At 38.7% G+C, this 14,505-nt stretch overlaps 1 protein-coding gene across 1 annotated transcript; it reads left to right on the top strand.

Annotated features, from left to right (window-relative positions):
- Nucleotides 1–366: 366 nt before the first annotated feature.
- LOC144634839 (UDP-glucuronosyltransferase 2A2-like) lies at nt 367–13,384 on the top strand. Its single transcript, XM_078493879.1, has 5 exons — nt 367–510; nt 2,931–3,540; nt 4,871–5,077; nt 11,324–11,612; nt 12,991–13,384. Exons 1-5 carry the CDS (start codon nt 367–369, stop codon nt 13,271–13,273), a joined length of 1,533 nt encoding a protein of 510 aa, XP_078350005.1. The 3' UTR covers nt 13,274–13,384.
- Nucleotides 13,385–14,505: the final 1,121 nt, after the last annotated feature.

Below are 14,505 nucleotides of genomic sequence, written 5' to 3'. Positions count from 1 at the left end.
TCAAGGCTCATTACTGAAGATAAATGTCTAGCTTATGAACTTCTGGTGTGACTCAAGCTTTATTCTATGAAGAAAAAAAATGACAAATTGTGTGCGAGCTACACTGACTATTTAAGAAACCTTGATAAGTAAAAACAATGGCATTCTGTTCTGAACTCTCTGTTATGGTGATACTAAAGTCCTCAAGTTACATCCATAAACGAGACAAGCTGGTATGCCCCGCCTTTTGCCTTTTTCACGCGGGAGGCCCCTTCCCTCATCCCCCACCCTCTAAACACCCGAAGTGGTTTTGGCTGCGTTACGTTGTCACGCGCCGGAATGGTAAAAACATTGTGAAATTGCGTGACTGGAAGACAAACAGCAAAGATGGCATTGTTGTCAGTGCTTATATTTTTACTAGCAGTCAACTCAGCTTTGTCGGCCCGGATTGCTGGCTTTAGTGCGGTTGGAGGGTCACAGTACATTAACATGAGGCACACAATGGAAGAACTGGCTTCTCGGGGCCACGAGGTAGGAAAAATTATATTATTTTAAATGCGTGCATTTTTTATGCCTTTAGGGGTCCGACAATGGCAGTTGCTAATATAGCTAATTTCTGTTATAGTTTCTTTTTATACACTCCAAATTATCGCGTCATTTCGTTTGAGTGACACAGAGGATATCACTGTTTGGACTGTGTTTGTTGTAGATAATAGTGTGTAGAAGTTTAATTTGTTAATATATTTCTTTTGCTAGTTTTACTGGTTGGGGCGCGGGCCAGGGCGTATTATAACCCTGCGTGTCAAAAGGCACGTAGATCTCCTCGGTTACCATATCCATATTATAAAGTTTGATTACAGTTGGCCACTGAGGAATTTGTTTTTCTAAATCTAAAAATGTAAAGAGAAAAATTAGCTTCGTTATATTATTGAAATATTTTAGCTTGCAATTCACGGACCCTCGGATCGCTTCTGTCTCTGGGTGTCCCATCATCCTGCGTATAAGTAAAATCCGGCGTGACAAGAGGCACGTATTTTTGTTTGCCATCTTTGAAAAGTCAGTTAGATTACAGTTTGCAATTAAGGAATTTCTATCTATCAATCGACAAATGTAAAGAGAAAAATTACCTCAGTTTTATTATTGAAATATTTTAGCTAGCAGATTACGGACCCTCTCTGTCTCAAAAACTCGGACTCCTCTGGGCTGTCCCAATATCCGGAGTGTCAAGAGACACGTATTTTTGTTTGCCATCTTTGAAACGTCAGTTTGATTACAGTTTGCAATTGAGGAATTTTTATCCATCAATCGACAAATATAAAGAGAAAATTAGCTCTGTTATCTTATTGAAGTATTTTAGCTCGCAAATCACGGACCCTCTCTGTCTCAAAAACTCGGACTCCTCTGGGTGTCCCAAAATCCGACGTGTCAGGAGGCACGTACTTTGCCATATTTGAAGTTTGATTACAGTTAGCAACTTGGGAAATTTGTATCTAAAAATCTACAAATGTAAAGTAAAAATAAGCTCTGTATATTATTGAAGTATTTTAGCTAGCAGATCACGGACCTTCTCTGTCTCAAAACCTCGGACCCCTCAGGGTGTCCCAAAAGCAATATCTGATCCTGTAACGTAACGCTATAACCGTCACGCAACGCACCTCGTGATGGCTTTGATCAAGTTTGCGCGTGTTGTATAAGCATCCTTGTTTGATACGAATGTTGAGTATTGTAATTTTTAATAAGTGTAGCCTCTTTGACCACAAGTCGTTGTTTCTTCTTTGCTAATTTCGCTCGCCATGATATCGTATTGACCAAAGGCAGCAAAGGTAAACAAGATGTCTAGGGGCAATCCCCCAGTAGTAGCAGTTTAACGTTAGTGAATTATGCTCTCAATTGATTTTTTTCAGAATTAACCCTTTTATTATAAGAAGGAGCAGGTGGGGAGTTTTTTTAAGGGGGAGGGATGCATGGATTGTGGTTGTTCTCCATATAGTGGATTATATGGGAAGGCTTCACCTGAAAGGTGTACCATTTTTCAGGCTGAAAGTCAGAATACAAATGGGTAGGGATTTCACATGTTAAAGTAGATGTTAGGTATTAACAGGACTTTTCAAAATATCTCAGACAGACACACCTTGCTCTAGTGAAAAGTTTAGAAAAGGAATGCAATATTTTTATTGTCAATAACTGAACGGGTTACCACTTTTAGTGGAAGTGGAAGGTATATTAACCCTCGGACGTACAAGCAAACTCATACCCCCATCATCGTACAAGAGGGGGGGGGGGAGGTGGATGGAACCCTTCCCCGGAGTTTTCGTTATATTAAGGCGTAGCGAAATTATTTTGCTCTGAGAAAGAAGCCCTTAGCTTACTCTACAAGATGACGTAATTTTTTTAATTGACTGTGACGTCATATGACGTCACGTGACGTCACGTGACGTCATAAGAGCCGCCATCTTGGATCCGCCATCTTGGATTTCAACATTTTCTTAGAAAGTCATAAAATAACGGAAATTGATGCAAAATCAAGACAGAATGCTTACGGAATGTAAAAATAAACAAATCTTGCACTTCTGTTTTAAAAAACTGGAAAAAATCAAGAAAAATGTTAAAAATGACGATTTTTTGCAAGACCTGCTTGTATTTATGACGTTGCCATGGTTGACATATCAAAATTTCCGCAAAGGAAGAATGAACAGCTACTGAAAGTTTCAGCGTTGTAGGGTAAATGCTTTTTCAAAATTTGAAAAAAACCTTACGGGGGGGGTGGCATCCACCCCCCCCCCCCTTGTACGTCCGAGGGTTAAAGAGTTAACTTTTCTGTAAAATGGCATCTAAAAAGTAATACCAAAAGTGCAGTGGTGATGGGTGCATAGGGGTGGGGGGATGGGGGAAACTGATTGGTATATTAAATCTGCAAAGAAAGATTAGTTTGATCCATTTCTGGCTTTTAGGTTGTAATGGTTGTTCCCTCATCCCAAAAAGTGAAGCCCAGTGAGAAAGTGCCACACATGATTTACCAAGTACCATATAAACCTGGCTTTGTGGAAGACATCATGATTCGGCTTGAACTTGAAGAAAATAAGTTACAAATGCTATGGAAGACAAATGAAATACTGCCTGCTTTGTGTGAAGGACTATTAAACGACACAGAGATTATCAACAAACTGAAAGGCTTCGACCTCATTGTTTACGATGCAGCAGCATTTGGTGGTGTACTGGTTGGTGAGCAGCTTGGCATTCCAAGAGTTGAGATTATGCCCATTAGTCCAAATAATCCATTTGGATTATATTTCCACATGATACCCATGCCAGTCTCTTATGTTCCACAACTTCTCGAGGGATTTACTGATAAAATGACTTTTATGGAACGTGTCCTAAATTTGGGACTATACAATGCAATAAAACTATTCATGTATATTATATTTGAGAGACCAATGAATGCTCTGAAAGTCAAGTACAACATCAAACCTGAGAGAAGCTTCCAGCAGGCTGTCAGTGATGCTGAACTTGTTATAATTGGAGCAGATTTTGCTTTAGAGTATGCTCTTCCTCTATTACCAGGTATGAAATACTCATTTAAAAGGATATTGGTTGTCTGGTTACCATCAATTTACTTTTTAAAAATTAAAAACATTATGGGCTACAATGTGTGCAGAAAGTGCAATGTATGCAGAAGGCTATGCAGCTGTAGCTCTTTGCACACATTGCAGACCTATCATGCAAGTTCTATAGCCAAGCACTGCATGCAGAGGGCCTACAGCTAGAAGCTATGGCCCTATGCACACATTGCAGGCCTTTCATACTAGTATTACAGGCGTGCAATGCGTGCAAAAAGTGCAAGGCATACATAAGGCAATGCAGCTGTAGCCCTTTGCACACATTGTGGACCTACAATGTACTAGTACTATTAGGCAAGCAATGTGTGTGCAGAAGATTGATAGCTTTAGCATTTTGTACGCATTGCAGGCCTATCATATTAGTATTATAGGCAAGCAATGCATGCAAAAGGCTATGTAGCTATAGCCCTTTGCACACATTGCAGGCCTATCAGTAATATAGGCAAGCAATGCATGCAGGGGACTATGTAGCTATAGCCCTTTGCACACATTGCAGACCTATCATACTAGTGTTATAGGCAAGCAATGAATGCAGAGGGCTATGTAGCTATAGCCCTTTGTACGCTGTACGCATTGCAGGCTTATCACATTTACATTATAAGCATGCAATGCATGCAGTAGTCTATGCAGCTGTAGCCCTTTGCACATAATTATTGATCTGTTACATCTAGTGCACCGAGGATTAGTCCGCCATCCTCCCAATGATCAGTATCAACTCACATACACAAATTATCATTTTTAGAACAAGGAAAACACATATAATTTTGCCTTCCAGGCAACACGCTTTAAGAACAAGGACAATGAGAGTGTATTTAGACTTTTTTTATGTCACTTAATGCCACTTAGCAGAGTTAGCATGTGGGAAAATGAATAGTAACCAGCCAATTAGTTGACTTTGGCCTGACGTTTACTACAGGCCTGAGTTGCTAACAATAAACCCATTTCTAATTTGTATAGCCCCATGGCACGTAATTTGTATATCGGGGTTTCAGTGTGTCAAGGTATCAAATGATAATTTGTAATAAATGAGAGATGGTCAGATATGCAGCTCGTTGAATTCATGAGAAAATATGAAATGTAACGCGAGCGCGGGGCAAAGAAAAATTCTGAGTCCCTGACAGGTCTCTTGTACCTCAGTTGGTTAGAGCGCCCAACCGGTACCTGGGAGGCCATGGGTTTGATTCCCGTCAGGGATTCAGAGTTTTTCTTTGTCACACGCTCGCGTTACTTTTCATATTTTCTCAAATGATAATTCGTTGGATCATATTCAACAGGTAGCGTTATGGTTGGGCCACTGAATGTCAGAGATGCGAGACCCCTCCCTCCTGATCTAGAAGAATTTGTCAGCAATTCAGGGGGACATGGTTTTATCATTGTTTCCTTTGGGTCAAACGTGGCTTCAATTCTTCCAAGAACGGTGGTAGACATGCTAGCTACAGCATTTGGAAAGCTGAAACAGAAGGTTGTATGGAGGCTCAAAGGTAACAATGCAGTGCAGTGCAGTGATCAATCTGATCAATCAATCAGTTGGCCGTTCGGTCTACTGGTAAAATTTTAGGAATTTTTTGGGAACATTTAAGCAATTTTTATTCGTTTAATGAATTTGAGTCGAATCGTTTAAGGATAAAAATTAGCGAGAAAAGTTTAACACTACGTTTCGATGTCGCCTTGACACGTTATTTTCAAGTGACAAAATAAAAAATGAAACCGTAAGTAAGTAAATAATAAGGAGGTTACAGGACTGGGACGAGATCATGGCGGCGTAAAGAGTGTGCTACAACCCGCCCGCTAATTTAGTCTTTTCTAGCTTCTTGTTTAGAGCCTATGGCCGAGGTTATTGCGAATTTTATTTCCAAACGAAGAAACCGGTCATCAGGGTCAGAAGGAGAGGAAGCAAACGAACCGAAAAAGCCAAGAAATACGGTCCACGAGAACGAATCTCAAATCGCCGAAGGTGAAGAAGACCAGAACGTAATTGCTACAGCGCCTGAGATGACCGACGAAGTTGCCAGCAAATTAGAGGTAATACTCGTCAAATTAACTAACATTGAAGTGTCGGTAAAGAACGTAGAGACTAACCTCGCTAGCCTTGAAAAGAGAATGACGAAGCTGGAAGAAGCCGAGGTATCGACAAAATGTGACATCGAAGCCGTTAACAAAAGAATTGACACGTTGGACGAGAAGCTAACTAATTCTCCAACTGTACCAGCAATTAAAGATCAAATGGACAAATTCAGCAGCCAATTACTTCAACTCAGGAAAAAACAGGAAGAATTAGCTGCGCTTCAAGAACAGCTAAAAACGGAAGATTTATACTTGGAGGCATACTCGCGTCGCGAGACTATCAAGTTCGCAAACATTCCCGAAGAAGATGAAAGAGAAGACACCGAAGAAATTATTCGCGGCTTCCTTGAACGAGAGCTCGGTTTCATGGAAGCGGGAACAGTTGAAATACAGAGAGTTCACCGTGTCGGAAAGAATACTAGTGAAAGCACAAGGCCGAGAGCAATCCTCGCTAAATTCCTTAGAGCCAAAGATTGTGACAAGATTCTTTCATTGGGTTTTCGCCTTCGTGACACCGACTTTCAGATGTACAGAGATCTACCACGGGAGATCGTCACGAGGAGAAAAGCACAGATGGCCACTTTAAAGAAAGCAAGGCAGCATAAGGTTCACGCAGTGTTTAGTAAGGCCGAGCCAGATAAGCTGTACATAGGTGGAAAGTTCTGGCCGGTTGGCAAACCCTTTGACATCGAAGAGCTGGATTCCTAAACTAGGACGATGTGGAGAACTTTAAGACATTTTTCTATACTTTCAAGCGGAACATTTGCACTTAAATGTAAGGTAAACATCATTTATAAGAAGCTATTAATGCTTATTTAATTTACGCACTTAAATATAAGGGCCGGGGGTCGCACTAATCCATACAGATTGCGCTTTGTTAACTATTGCTTGGATCCGGTCGACACAGCTTTAACAGTACTTTACTGGCTGTGATTCATATTTTTTCTTATTTTAAGTAGTAGAATGTTTTTTTCTGTTGTATTTGTTTTTATATGGGCCATTATGTCAGTCAATAGTTTTATTACGCTTTTTGAACACAACAACTTTCGAGGAAACGCAAATTTAAATAATTATAAGCTGGAATAATGACAACAAATATACAATTCAAAGCTATCTCGCTGAACGTTCGTGGAATTCGCACTTTCGAGAAAAGGAAAACAATTTACAATTGGTTAACTCAAAAGAATGCAGATATTTGCTTTCTTCAGGAGACTTATAGCACAAAAGAAATAGAAAATCAATGGAAATCCCAGTGGCGAGGCGAAACTTATTTCGCGCACGGCACTGTGCATAGTCGTGGGGTCGCCATACTTGTACGAAACACGCTCGATTTCACACTAAAATCAGTCCAATCAGATGAGGAAGGAAGATTCCTTTGTCTTGAAGCCATTATTCAAGACCAATTGTTTCTTTTAGTCAATATATATGCACCTAACACTTCAACTGAACAAACATCATTTTTTCGCAAACTTTCTGATCTCATTAACAGTGACGAACGCTATGAGCAATGTAAAATCATAATCGGAGGTGACTTTAATGTCACTCTAGATCCATCTAAAGACTGCTCTGGTGGCAATCCTGTTTTAAAAGACTCGGTTAAAGCGCTGGAAGAAATTTTAATAGAAAATGACTTAATTGACATTTGGAGAGTCCAAAACCCCGAGTGCAGAAGGTTCACTTGGAGACAAAAAACACCACTTATTCAACGACGGCTTGACTATTGGTTCATTCCGGAGTCACTTCAAGATGATGTCGCTAAAATAGAAATCGTACCTGCGGTGAGAACTGATCATTCGGCAGTTGTTATCGAAATTAATTCTTTAGACACTCAGAATCATGGCCCTTCTTTTTGGAAAATAAATAATAGCCTTTTTGAAGACTCGACATACGTTGAACTGATAAGAGAAAATATTCCCGTCTGGTTGAGCGAAATTAATTTTTGCACAGATTACCGAATAGTATGGGACTGGATAAAATATAATATTCGTAGGGAAAGCATCTCTTATAGTAAACAAAAAGCGCGTGAAAAGAGAGAAAAACTGAAAAACATTGAAGAGACATTAAAAATGTGCGAGGAAAAAACTGCTGAAGAACCATCTAACGAAAATATGCAAAAGTTAGAAACAGCCAAAAGCGAATATGAAAGAGAATATGACTATATTGTGAAAGGGCTAATCATTCGTTCCCGTGCAACATGGTTCGAAAAAGGTGAGCGAAACACTAAATATTTCTTAAATCTAGAAAATAGTAAAAAGACAAAAACCTGTCTAAGAAAGCTATTACTGACAGACGAACAAGAAAGCACAAATCCAAGTATAATCCTTAATGAAATATATTCCTTCTATTCTAATTTATATGATGAAAAGACAGAGGTGGAGATCGATCAGACATCTTGCCCCTTTTTGAATAATCATGATCAAATTCCTAAGTTATCTGTTCCAATGCGTGACATCTGTGAAGGAGAGCTGACCCAAACAGAATGTTATAAGGCTTTATCTGCATTTAAAAATAATAAAACACCAGGAAACGATGGGCTATCGGCAGAATTCTACAAAGTATTTTGGTCTGAAATTGGTGAAGTCCTGGTTAATTCTCTCAACTACTCTTATCGTTGCGGGGAACTATCAACAACTCAAAAACAAGCTGCAATCACACTAATAGAGAAGAAAGGAAAGGACAGAAGAAGAATAAAAAATTGGCGACCTATATCATTGGTAAATGTCGATGTTAAGATAGGCTCTAAAGCCATCGCTATGAGGCTAGAGAAAGTGCTTCCGAGCATAATTCATTACGACCAAAGTGCTTTCGTCAAAGGACGAAACATATTTGATGCTGTCCGCACCATTAACGACATCTTTGACTTCACCCAAATAAAAAACTATGATGCTATTCTGACTGCAATTGATTTTGAAAAAGCTTTCGATTCATTGAATTTGAATTTCTTATTTCATTCTTTAGAAGCGTTTGGTTTTGGTGATTCTCTTATTGCATGGATTAAGACTTTTTATAAGAATATATCGAGTTGCGTTTTTAATAATGGTTTTGCCACACCTTTTTTCCAACTTAAACGAGGTGTACGCCAAGGTGACCCTCTGTCACCATATCTTTTCATAATAGCCCTCGAATTATTAGCAATTAACATCCGAAACAACGAACAAATAAGAGGCATTAAGGTTGACGGTAATGAGATTAAGTTAGTGATCTTTGCCGATGACATGACAACGTTCGTGCGCGACACAGCTTCATTCTCTCATCTAATCAACACCGTAGAACAATTCACAAGTTATTCAGGATTAAAAATGAATCATGAAAAGACGGAGGTAATGCCCCTGGGAAATATGACGCTAGAACCAACGGATGTAGGCGTGAATGAGATAAGCAGTATTGTCAAAATTCTGGGGGTACATTTTACATATAATCATAACCGTTTTTATGAAAAAAATTTTGAATCTATCGAGAAATCTTTAAAAGAACTGCTACAAAGTTGGTCTTGGAGAGGTCTTACGTTGATTGGAAGGATTCAAGTGATCAAATCCTTTGCCATACCGAAAATCCTTTATCGTGTTGCTTTGGTCTCGTGTAAAAAATCTGATTTTGTCAAAAAAATCAATGAGTTACTTTATTCTTTTATTTGGAAGGGTAAAGACAAAGTAAAGCGGGCAGCCTTGATAAACTCCATTGAGGAAGGAGGTTTGACAATGCCAGATATTGCATCTATGATTTCAACGCAGAGAATATTGTGTATCAAGAAATATTTGGACAACTACCCAGCAAGCTGGAAATTTTTTCTTAATTTCTATTTGAAGAACGTTGGGGGCAAGTTTTTGTTTCACTGTAACTTTGATTATAGAAAATTACCAGTTGCTGTTCCAGAGTTTTATAAAGAATGTATCCAAACCTGGTCCTCATTAAACGAAAACAATCCCAGTACAACAAAGGATGTTGCGAATCAGATCCTCTGGAATAATAGGTTTATTTGCATTGGCAAAAATTCAGTATATAACCGAAGGATAAGTAGTGTGGGTCTAAACAAGATTGGCGACCTTTACGACGATGCAGGGTTGCTAGTTTTCAACACGGAGCCTCTGAGATCTATTCTATCCCCCAGCGACATGTATTTACTGATTAGTATGCTGGACGCCATGCCTCTGGTATGGCGGAACCTGTTAAATGGTAGTAAATCATCTATAGCGCATCTCACCTCTCCCTTCGAGCCTAATTCTTTTAATATAATTTACGAAAGTAATATAATCCCACTTGAAAACGTTCAGTCGAAATCGCTTTATAATAAATTCGTCTCAAAAGTTTGCACAAAACCTACTGCTAGGAAGAAATATGAAGAAAGCTTTAACACCGAAGAGTCTCAATTAGAATGGAACAAAATTTATCTAACACCTATAAGAGCAACACTAAGCACAAAACTGCGGGAATTTCAGTATAAGATACTTAATAGAATCTTATATACAAATGACATGCTCTTTAAGTTTAAGAAAATTGAATCTCCTCTATGTCATTTCTGCGAAAATGATATAGAAACCATAGAACATTTTCTTTTCCTCTGCCCGAGAGTTCAAGTTTTTTGGAGTGAAGTATGCTCTACTTTCGGAGAAAAACTGAAGTGGAGCAGACCTCTACACATAAAAGATATCTTTTTCGGAAACCAAGACGTAAAAACTCACAATAACTTGACAAATTACATTATCCTGGAAAGCAAATACTTTCTGTATCGTTGTAAACTAAACAAAACTGCATTATCTATTCTGCTTTTAACAGAAAAAATTAAGAATACTTATTATATAGAACGTTCTATTGCGAGAGAAAATAATAAAGTTGGTTTTCATTATGAAAAGTGGGAACCTCTACTCCCACTTATCTCTCCTTGATAAGTTGTTGTCACTATTTTTTAAATTATCCTGCAAATTACATATCAGACTGCTGTAATATACCTAAGTTGTTGGCCTTTGTAAACCCTGTTATTTTGTAACCTGTCACTTTGTAATTTAAATTAGCTATGTTAAATTGTATGTTCTGTAAACTCGAAAATTTGTAACCTTTTTTTTTTCCGTAAATAACTGTATTTTCCTTTTTTTGTGCTGTACATTTCTTTTTTTTTGCTGTAATTTTATGTAGTAAAACAATAAACAAACAAAATACAAAAAAAAAAAAAAAAAAAAAAGTAAATAATAAGTATAAGTAAATAAGTAAATAGTAAGTAACATGTTTAGTATTCGAAGTGTGTGTGCATGGTAAGAAGTTGTGAGTGTTCAGACGAAGCTTTTTCTTTGTTATGAATGAACAACATCTTCTAAATCAAATAGCCTAGTTTTCCGTCCCATTTCTTGAAGACGGAAAGGATACTGGCCAGTCGCCGATGGTTTTAATGCCATGCTCGTTCTTTAAATGCTTGCTGAACTGCTGAAAAACGGTGTCCGTCGGTACGTTGGTGTACATACTGGCTAATGTTACCGACGTACTCTGCATCGCACAGATCACATCAAAAATTGTACACCAAGTAAACGTGGTTTACATGTAAGTCAAATCAAAATAAACTTAATTTAACTAACACTCTATACCCTTAATTAACATTTTGAGAATTTTTTAAACAATTTTTCAAGCTGCAAAGTTTCACTGACTGTGCAAGTTTCTTTTTGTCACTCCTGTAGGCTACATTCCTTCCTTCCTTAGCACAAACATCAAAGTAATGGACTGGCTACCTCAGAACGATCTACTGGCTCACAAGGACATCAAAGCTTTTGTCTCCCATGTGGGACACAACAGTCTGTCTGAGTCGGCTTATCATGGAGTTCCTTTAGTGGCTTTTCCTTTGTACGGAGACCAGCAAGTAAATGCCAAGAAAGCAGAACATATTGGCTTTGGTGTAGCCGTAGATTATACAAGTACTAATGCCCAGCAATTGTTTGAAACAATTGAGTATGTCATCAGAGAGCCAAGGTAAAAATAAGAAACCTATCCTTGCTTTATATAATGATAAATACAGTAGAACCCCTATTAAGCGGCCACCCTCGGGGAAATGACAACTGGCCGCTTAATAGAGGTTGGCCGCCTAATAGGGGTTTGTCAGAAATTAGCATAAGGTCTTTTAAGAAGGTTACATTATTTCAATACAAAATAAGGTGAAAAGGAATAACGAAATTAGTCCGGCGGCTTAGCTCGAAATTTTAGTTGAATTGTGCACTTTTTGATACAAGCATGAAACTTGGCACACTGAAAGGGGTCACCAACAGAAGTTTTTTCAGATATAGTGCCAAGCCCGAAAAACACCCGTTTCCATGGAAACTGTTATTTATTAAAATCAATGAAACTTCGTGAAATATTTGTTTGTCCTGGTGTATAGACAAATACTCTTATGTCAGGAAGTGATATCAAGTCGCACGTTCCACATTTAGAATGAAATGCTGTAATTTAGACTGTTTACAGCCCTATATTTTCCTATTTTTCTTCTGTTAGCGAACGGTTCACCGATCGCGAGAGACCTGGACGCAAGCGCAAAACGAAAGACGCCAGGAAGCAGAGGGCGGGGAACGAAAAATCTTTTCCCATGCAATATTTTCCTAGTAAATTATTGGTATCAAACAGATGGTAAAAAAATGACCATTGTAAGGCTAATTTAAAGCATTCACATCTGTATTTATGAATAAAAATCTACAATAAAAGGTTTATAAAAGTACAAGAACTGAGAAGTACTTCGTGGGGGAGGGGCCTCTCGGCTGAAAATTTCATTGCTGTTTACTAGCTGAAAATAGGAAATTGGCGTTGGCACTATAACAAGAATTGATTAGTATACGAATGCTTCTCATCCCGCAAAGTTTGGTGCCTGTATCAAAAATCGCACAATATTCAAGAGCTAAGCCGCCGGACTAAATCACATGAAGACGACAATAAACCTGTGTTTGAATGATTTTATCGGCCGTCACGATCTGAGCTTGTTGGAAATGAATTTAAATATCGTATATTATATTCTTATTGGCCGCTAAATACAGGTAAAAACAATAGAAGAACGTTCATCGGGACGGAAGAAAGGTGGCCGCGGCCGCTTAATAGGGGTGGTCGCTTAAAAGGGGTTTTATTTACAGTTTTATACTGACAATATTTTCGGGACTTTAGTAACTGGCCGCTTAATAGGGGATGGCCGCTTAATGGGTGGCCGCTTAATAGGGGTTCGACTGTAATTCAAAAAGTCATACTGACATTATATTCTACTTTTTCAGTTAAATCTACCCTCAGAGAGAACGTCGTGTAAATGATATATTTCTAGGTCGGATCGCATAATACACTGTAAGTTAATCAAGTTCTCGACTTCCTTATTTAGATTCAAAACAAAAGCAATGCACATCTCTGGCCTGTTAAAGGATCGTCGACAAACGCCCCTTCAAGAAACTGGTGACTGGATAGAGTATGTTCTCAGACATGGTGAAGCTCGGCACCTAAGAGCTCAAGTGTTTGACATCCCTTGGTATCAGTATTACTTACTTGATGTCCTGGCCTTTATTATTGCTATAGTTACCTTGGTTGTCATGGCGATAAGATTGGCATGTAGATGCTTGTGTCGCGTTTGCTGTAAAAAGGGTGATAGCAAAACTAAGGAGGACTGAAATATGGATAAATATTTCATAGTGTGCATGTGTTATTACAACAAAGTAGTAGTGGGGTTTTTCGTTACTAACAGTCATTTCCACTGAGTGTAAACAATTGAAGTCACCTTAATTTTTAAGCCATTTGTTATCCTTCTCTGTTCGTGCTTATCTGCCCTACAAGCCTCATCAAAGAAAAAGTTTTTTACCAGTTTTGCTGGTAATGCAGCCAAAGCTGGCTTTGTGCAATAAAAGTGAAAATCTTTCTGTCATTGTTGTCATTAATGGTCTATTGACTAACCTTTCTTTGAACTAGCCGATCTGTTATGTCAAATCCAACATCAGTTCCAACAAAAGATTTGAATAATATAAAGTTTCAAATTAAAGTGGGCAGGTAAAGTTCACCAAGATAGAGAACCATTGTACACAACGGGTTGGAGTCGTGTACAGAGAGAACCATTCACAACAAAATAAGACAAAATGGATTCCCCCCGGACCAAAATAATCTGGCTTCCTCCCTTCAGAACCTTCAATGTCCTTTTCTCACTGCTAAATACATTCTGCAGGGCCTGTACGTATCAGTGCAACGTTGGCCTGGTTGTAAGATGATGTCATCATTTCTTTTTGTTCGAGAGAAATTACAAAGCTGTCCCAAACCAAAATCATTTTGAAAAAGTTTCCAGGGTTTCTTTGAATCGATCTGGGTCAGAAGAATTTCGTGTTGAATGAACCGGACGCTGCATTGGCTCTAATTAGTTCTTACAGTAGTTAGTTCTTTTGACGGCAAGCACAGTTCAAAGAAGCCAATCGCGCTGAAACATTTGCCGTCAGCGGCTTTGGATCGGCTCGCTCGCAAGTCGGGCGAGAAGCGCTTGTCTTCCGGTTAGAAGTGGATTATTTAATATTTTCCTAATTAGTTCCTTCGTCTTTGTTGTAAAATGAACTTGTGAGGACCCCTCACGTGTTTAATGTTAACTTGTGGGGAACCCTTCTGTGGAGTCCGTGACTTTTTTGTGGGCCGCCCCACATCTTGCGAACATGTGAGTTGACTGATTTCGCCTGTTTTTTCTATATTTCTTTTCATAGTCCGTCATAATGAAGGGCCTTAGCAAACCATTAACGACCGCGACCGAAGAGGTAATTTTATTTGCAACAGTCTCATTGCAAGTGCACATCATCGTTGCATGTGCACGTACACGCCATGAATATGAATACCTTAATTTTTGGCGTTTAAGGTTTGTGCTAAAAATAGC

This window comes from Oculina patagonica, chromosome 13, assembly GCF_052425735.1.
Source record: "Oculina patagonica isolate OP01 chromosome 13, crgOcupat, whole genome shotgun sequence".
In the NCBI taxonomy this organism is placed as follows: Eukaryota; Metazoa; Cnidaria; class Anthozoa; order Scleractinia; family Oculinidae; genus Oculina; species Oculina patagonica.
The sequence above is the reverse complement of the archived record's forward strand: the minus strand, read 5'-3'. Positions and strand labels throughout refer to the sequence as shown.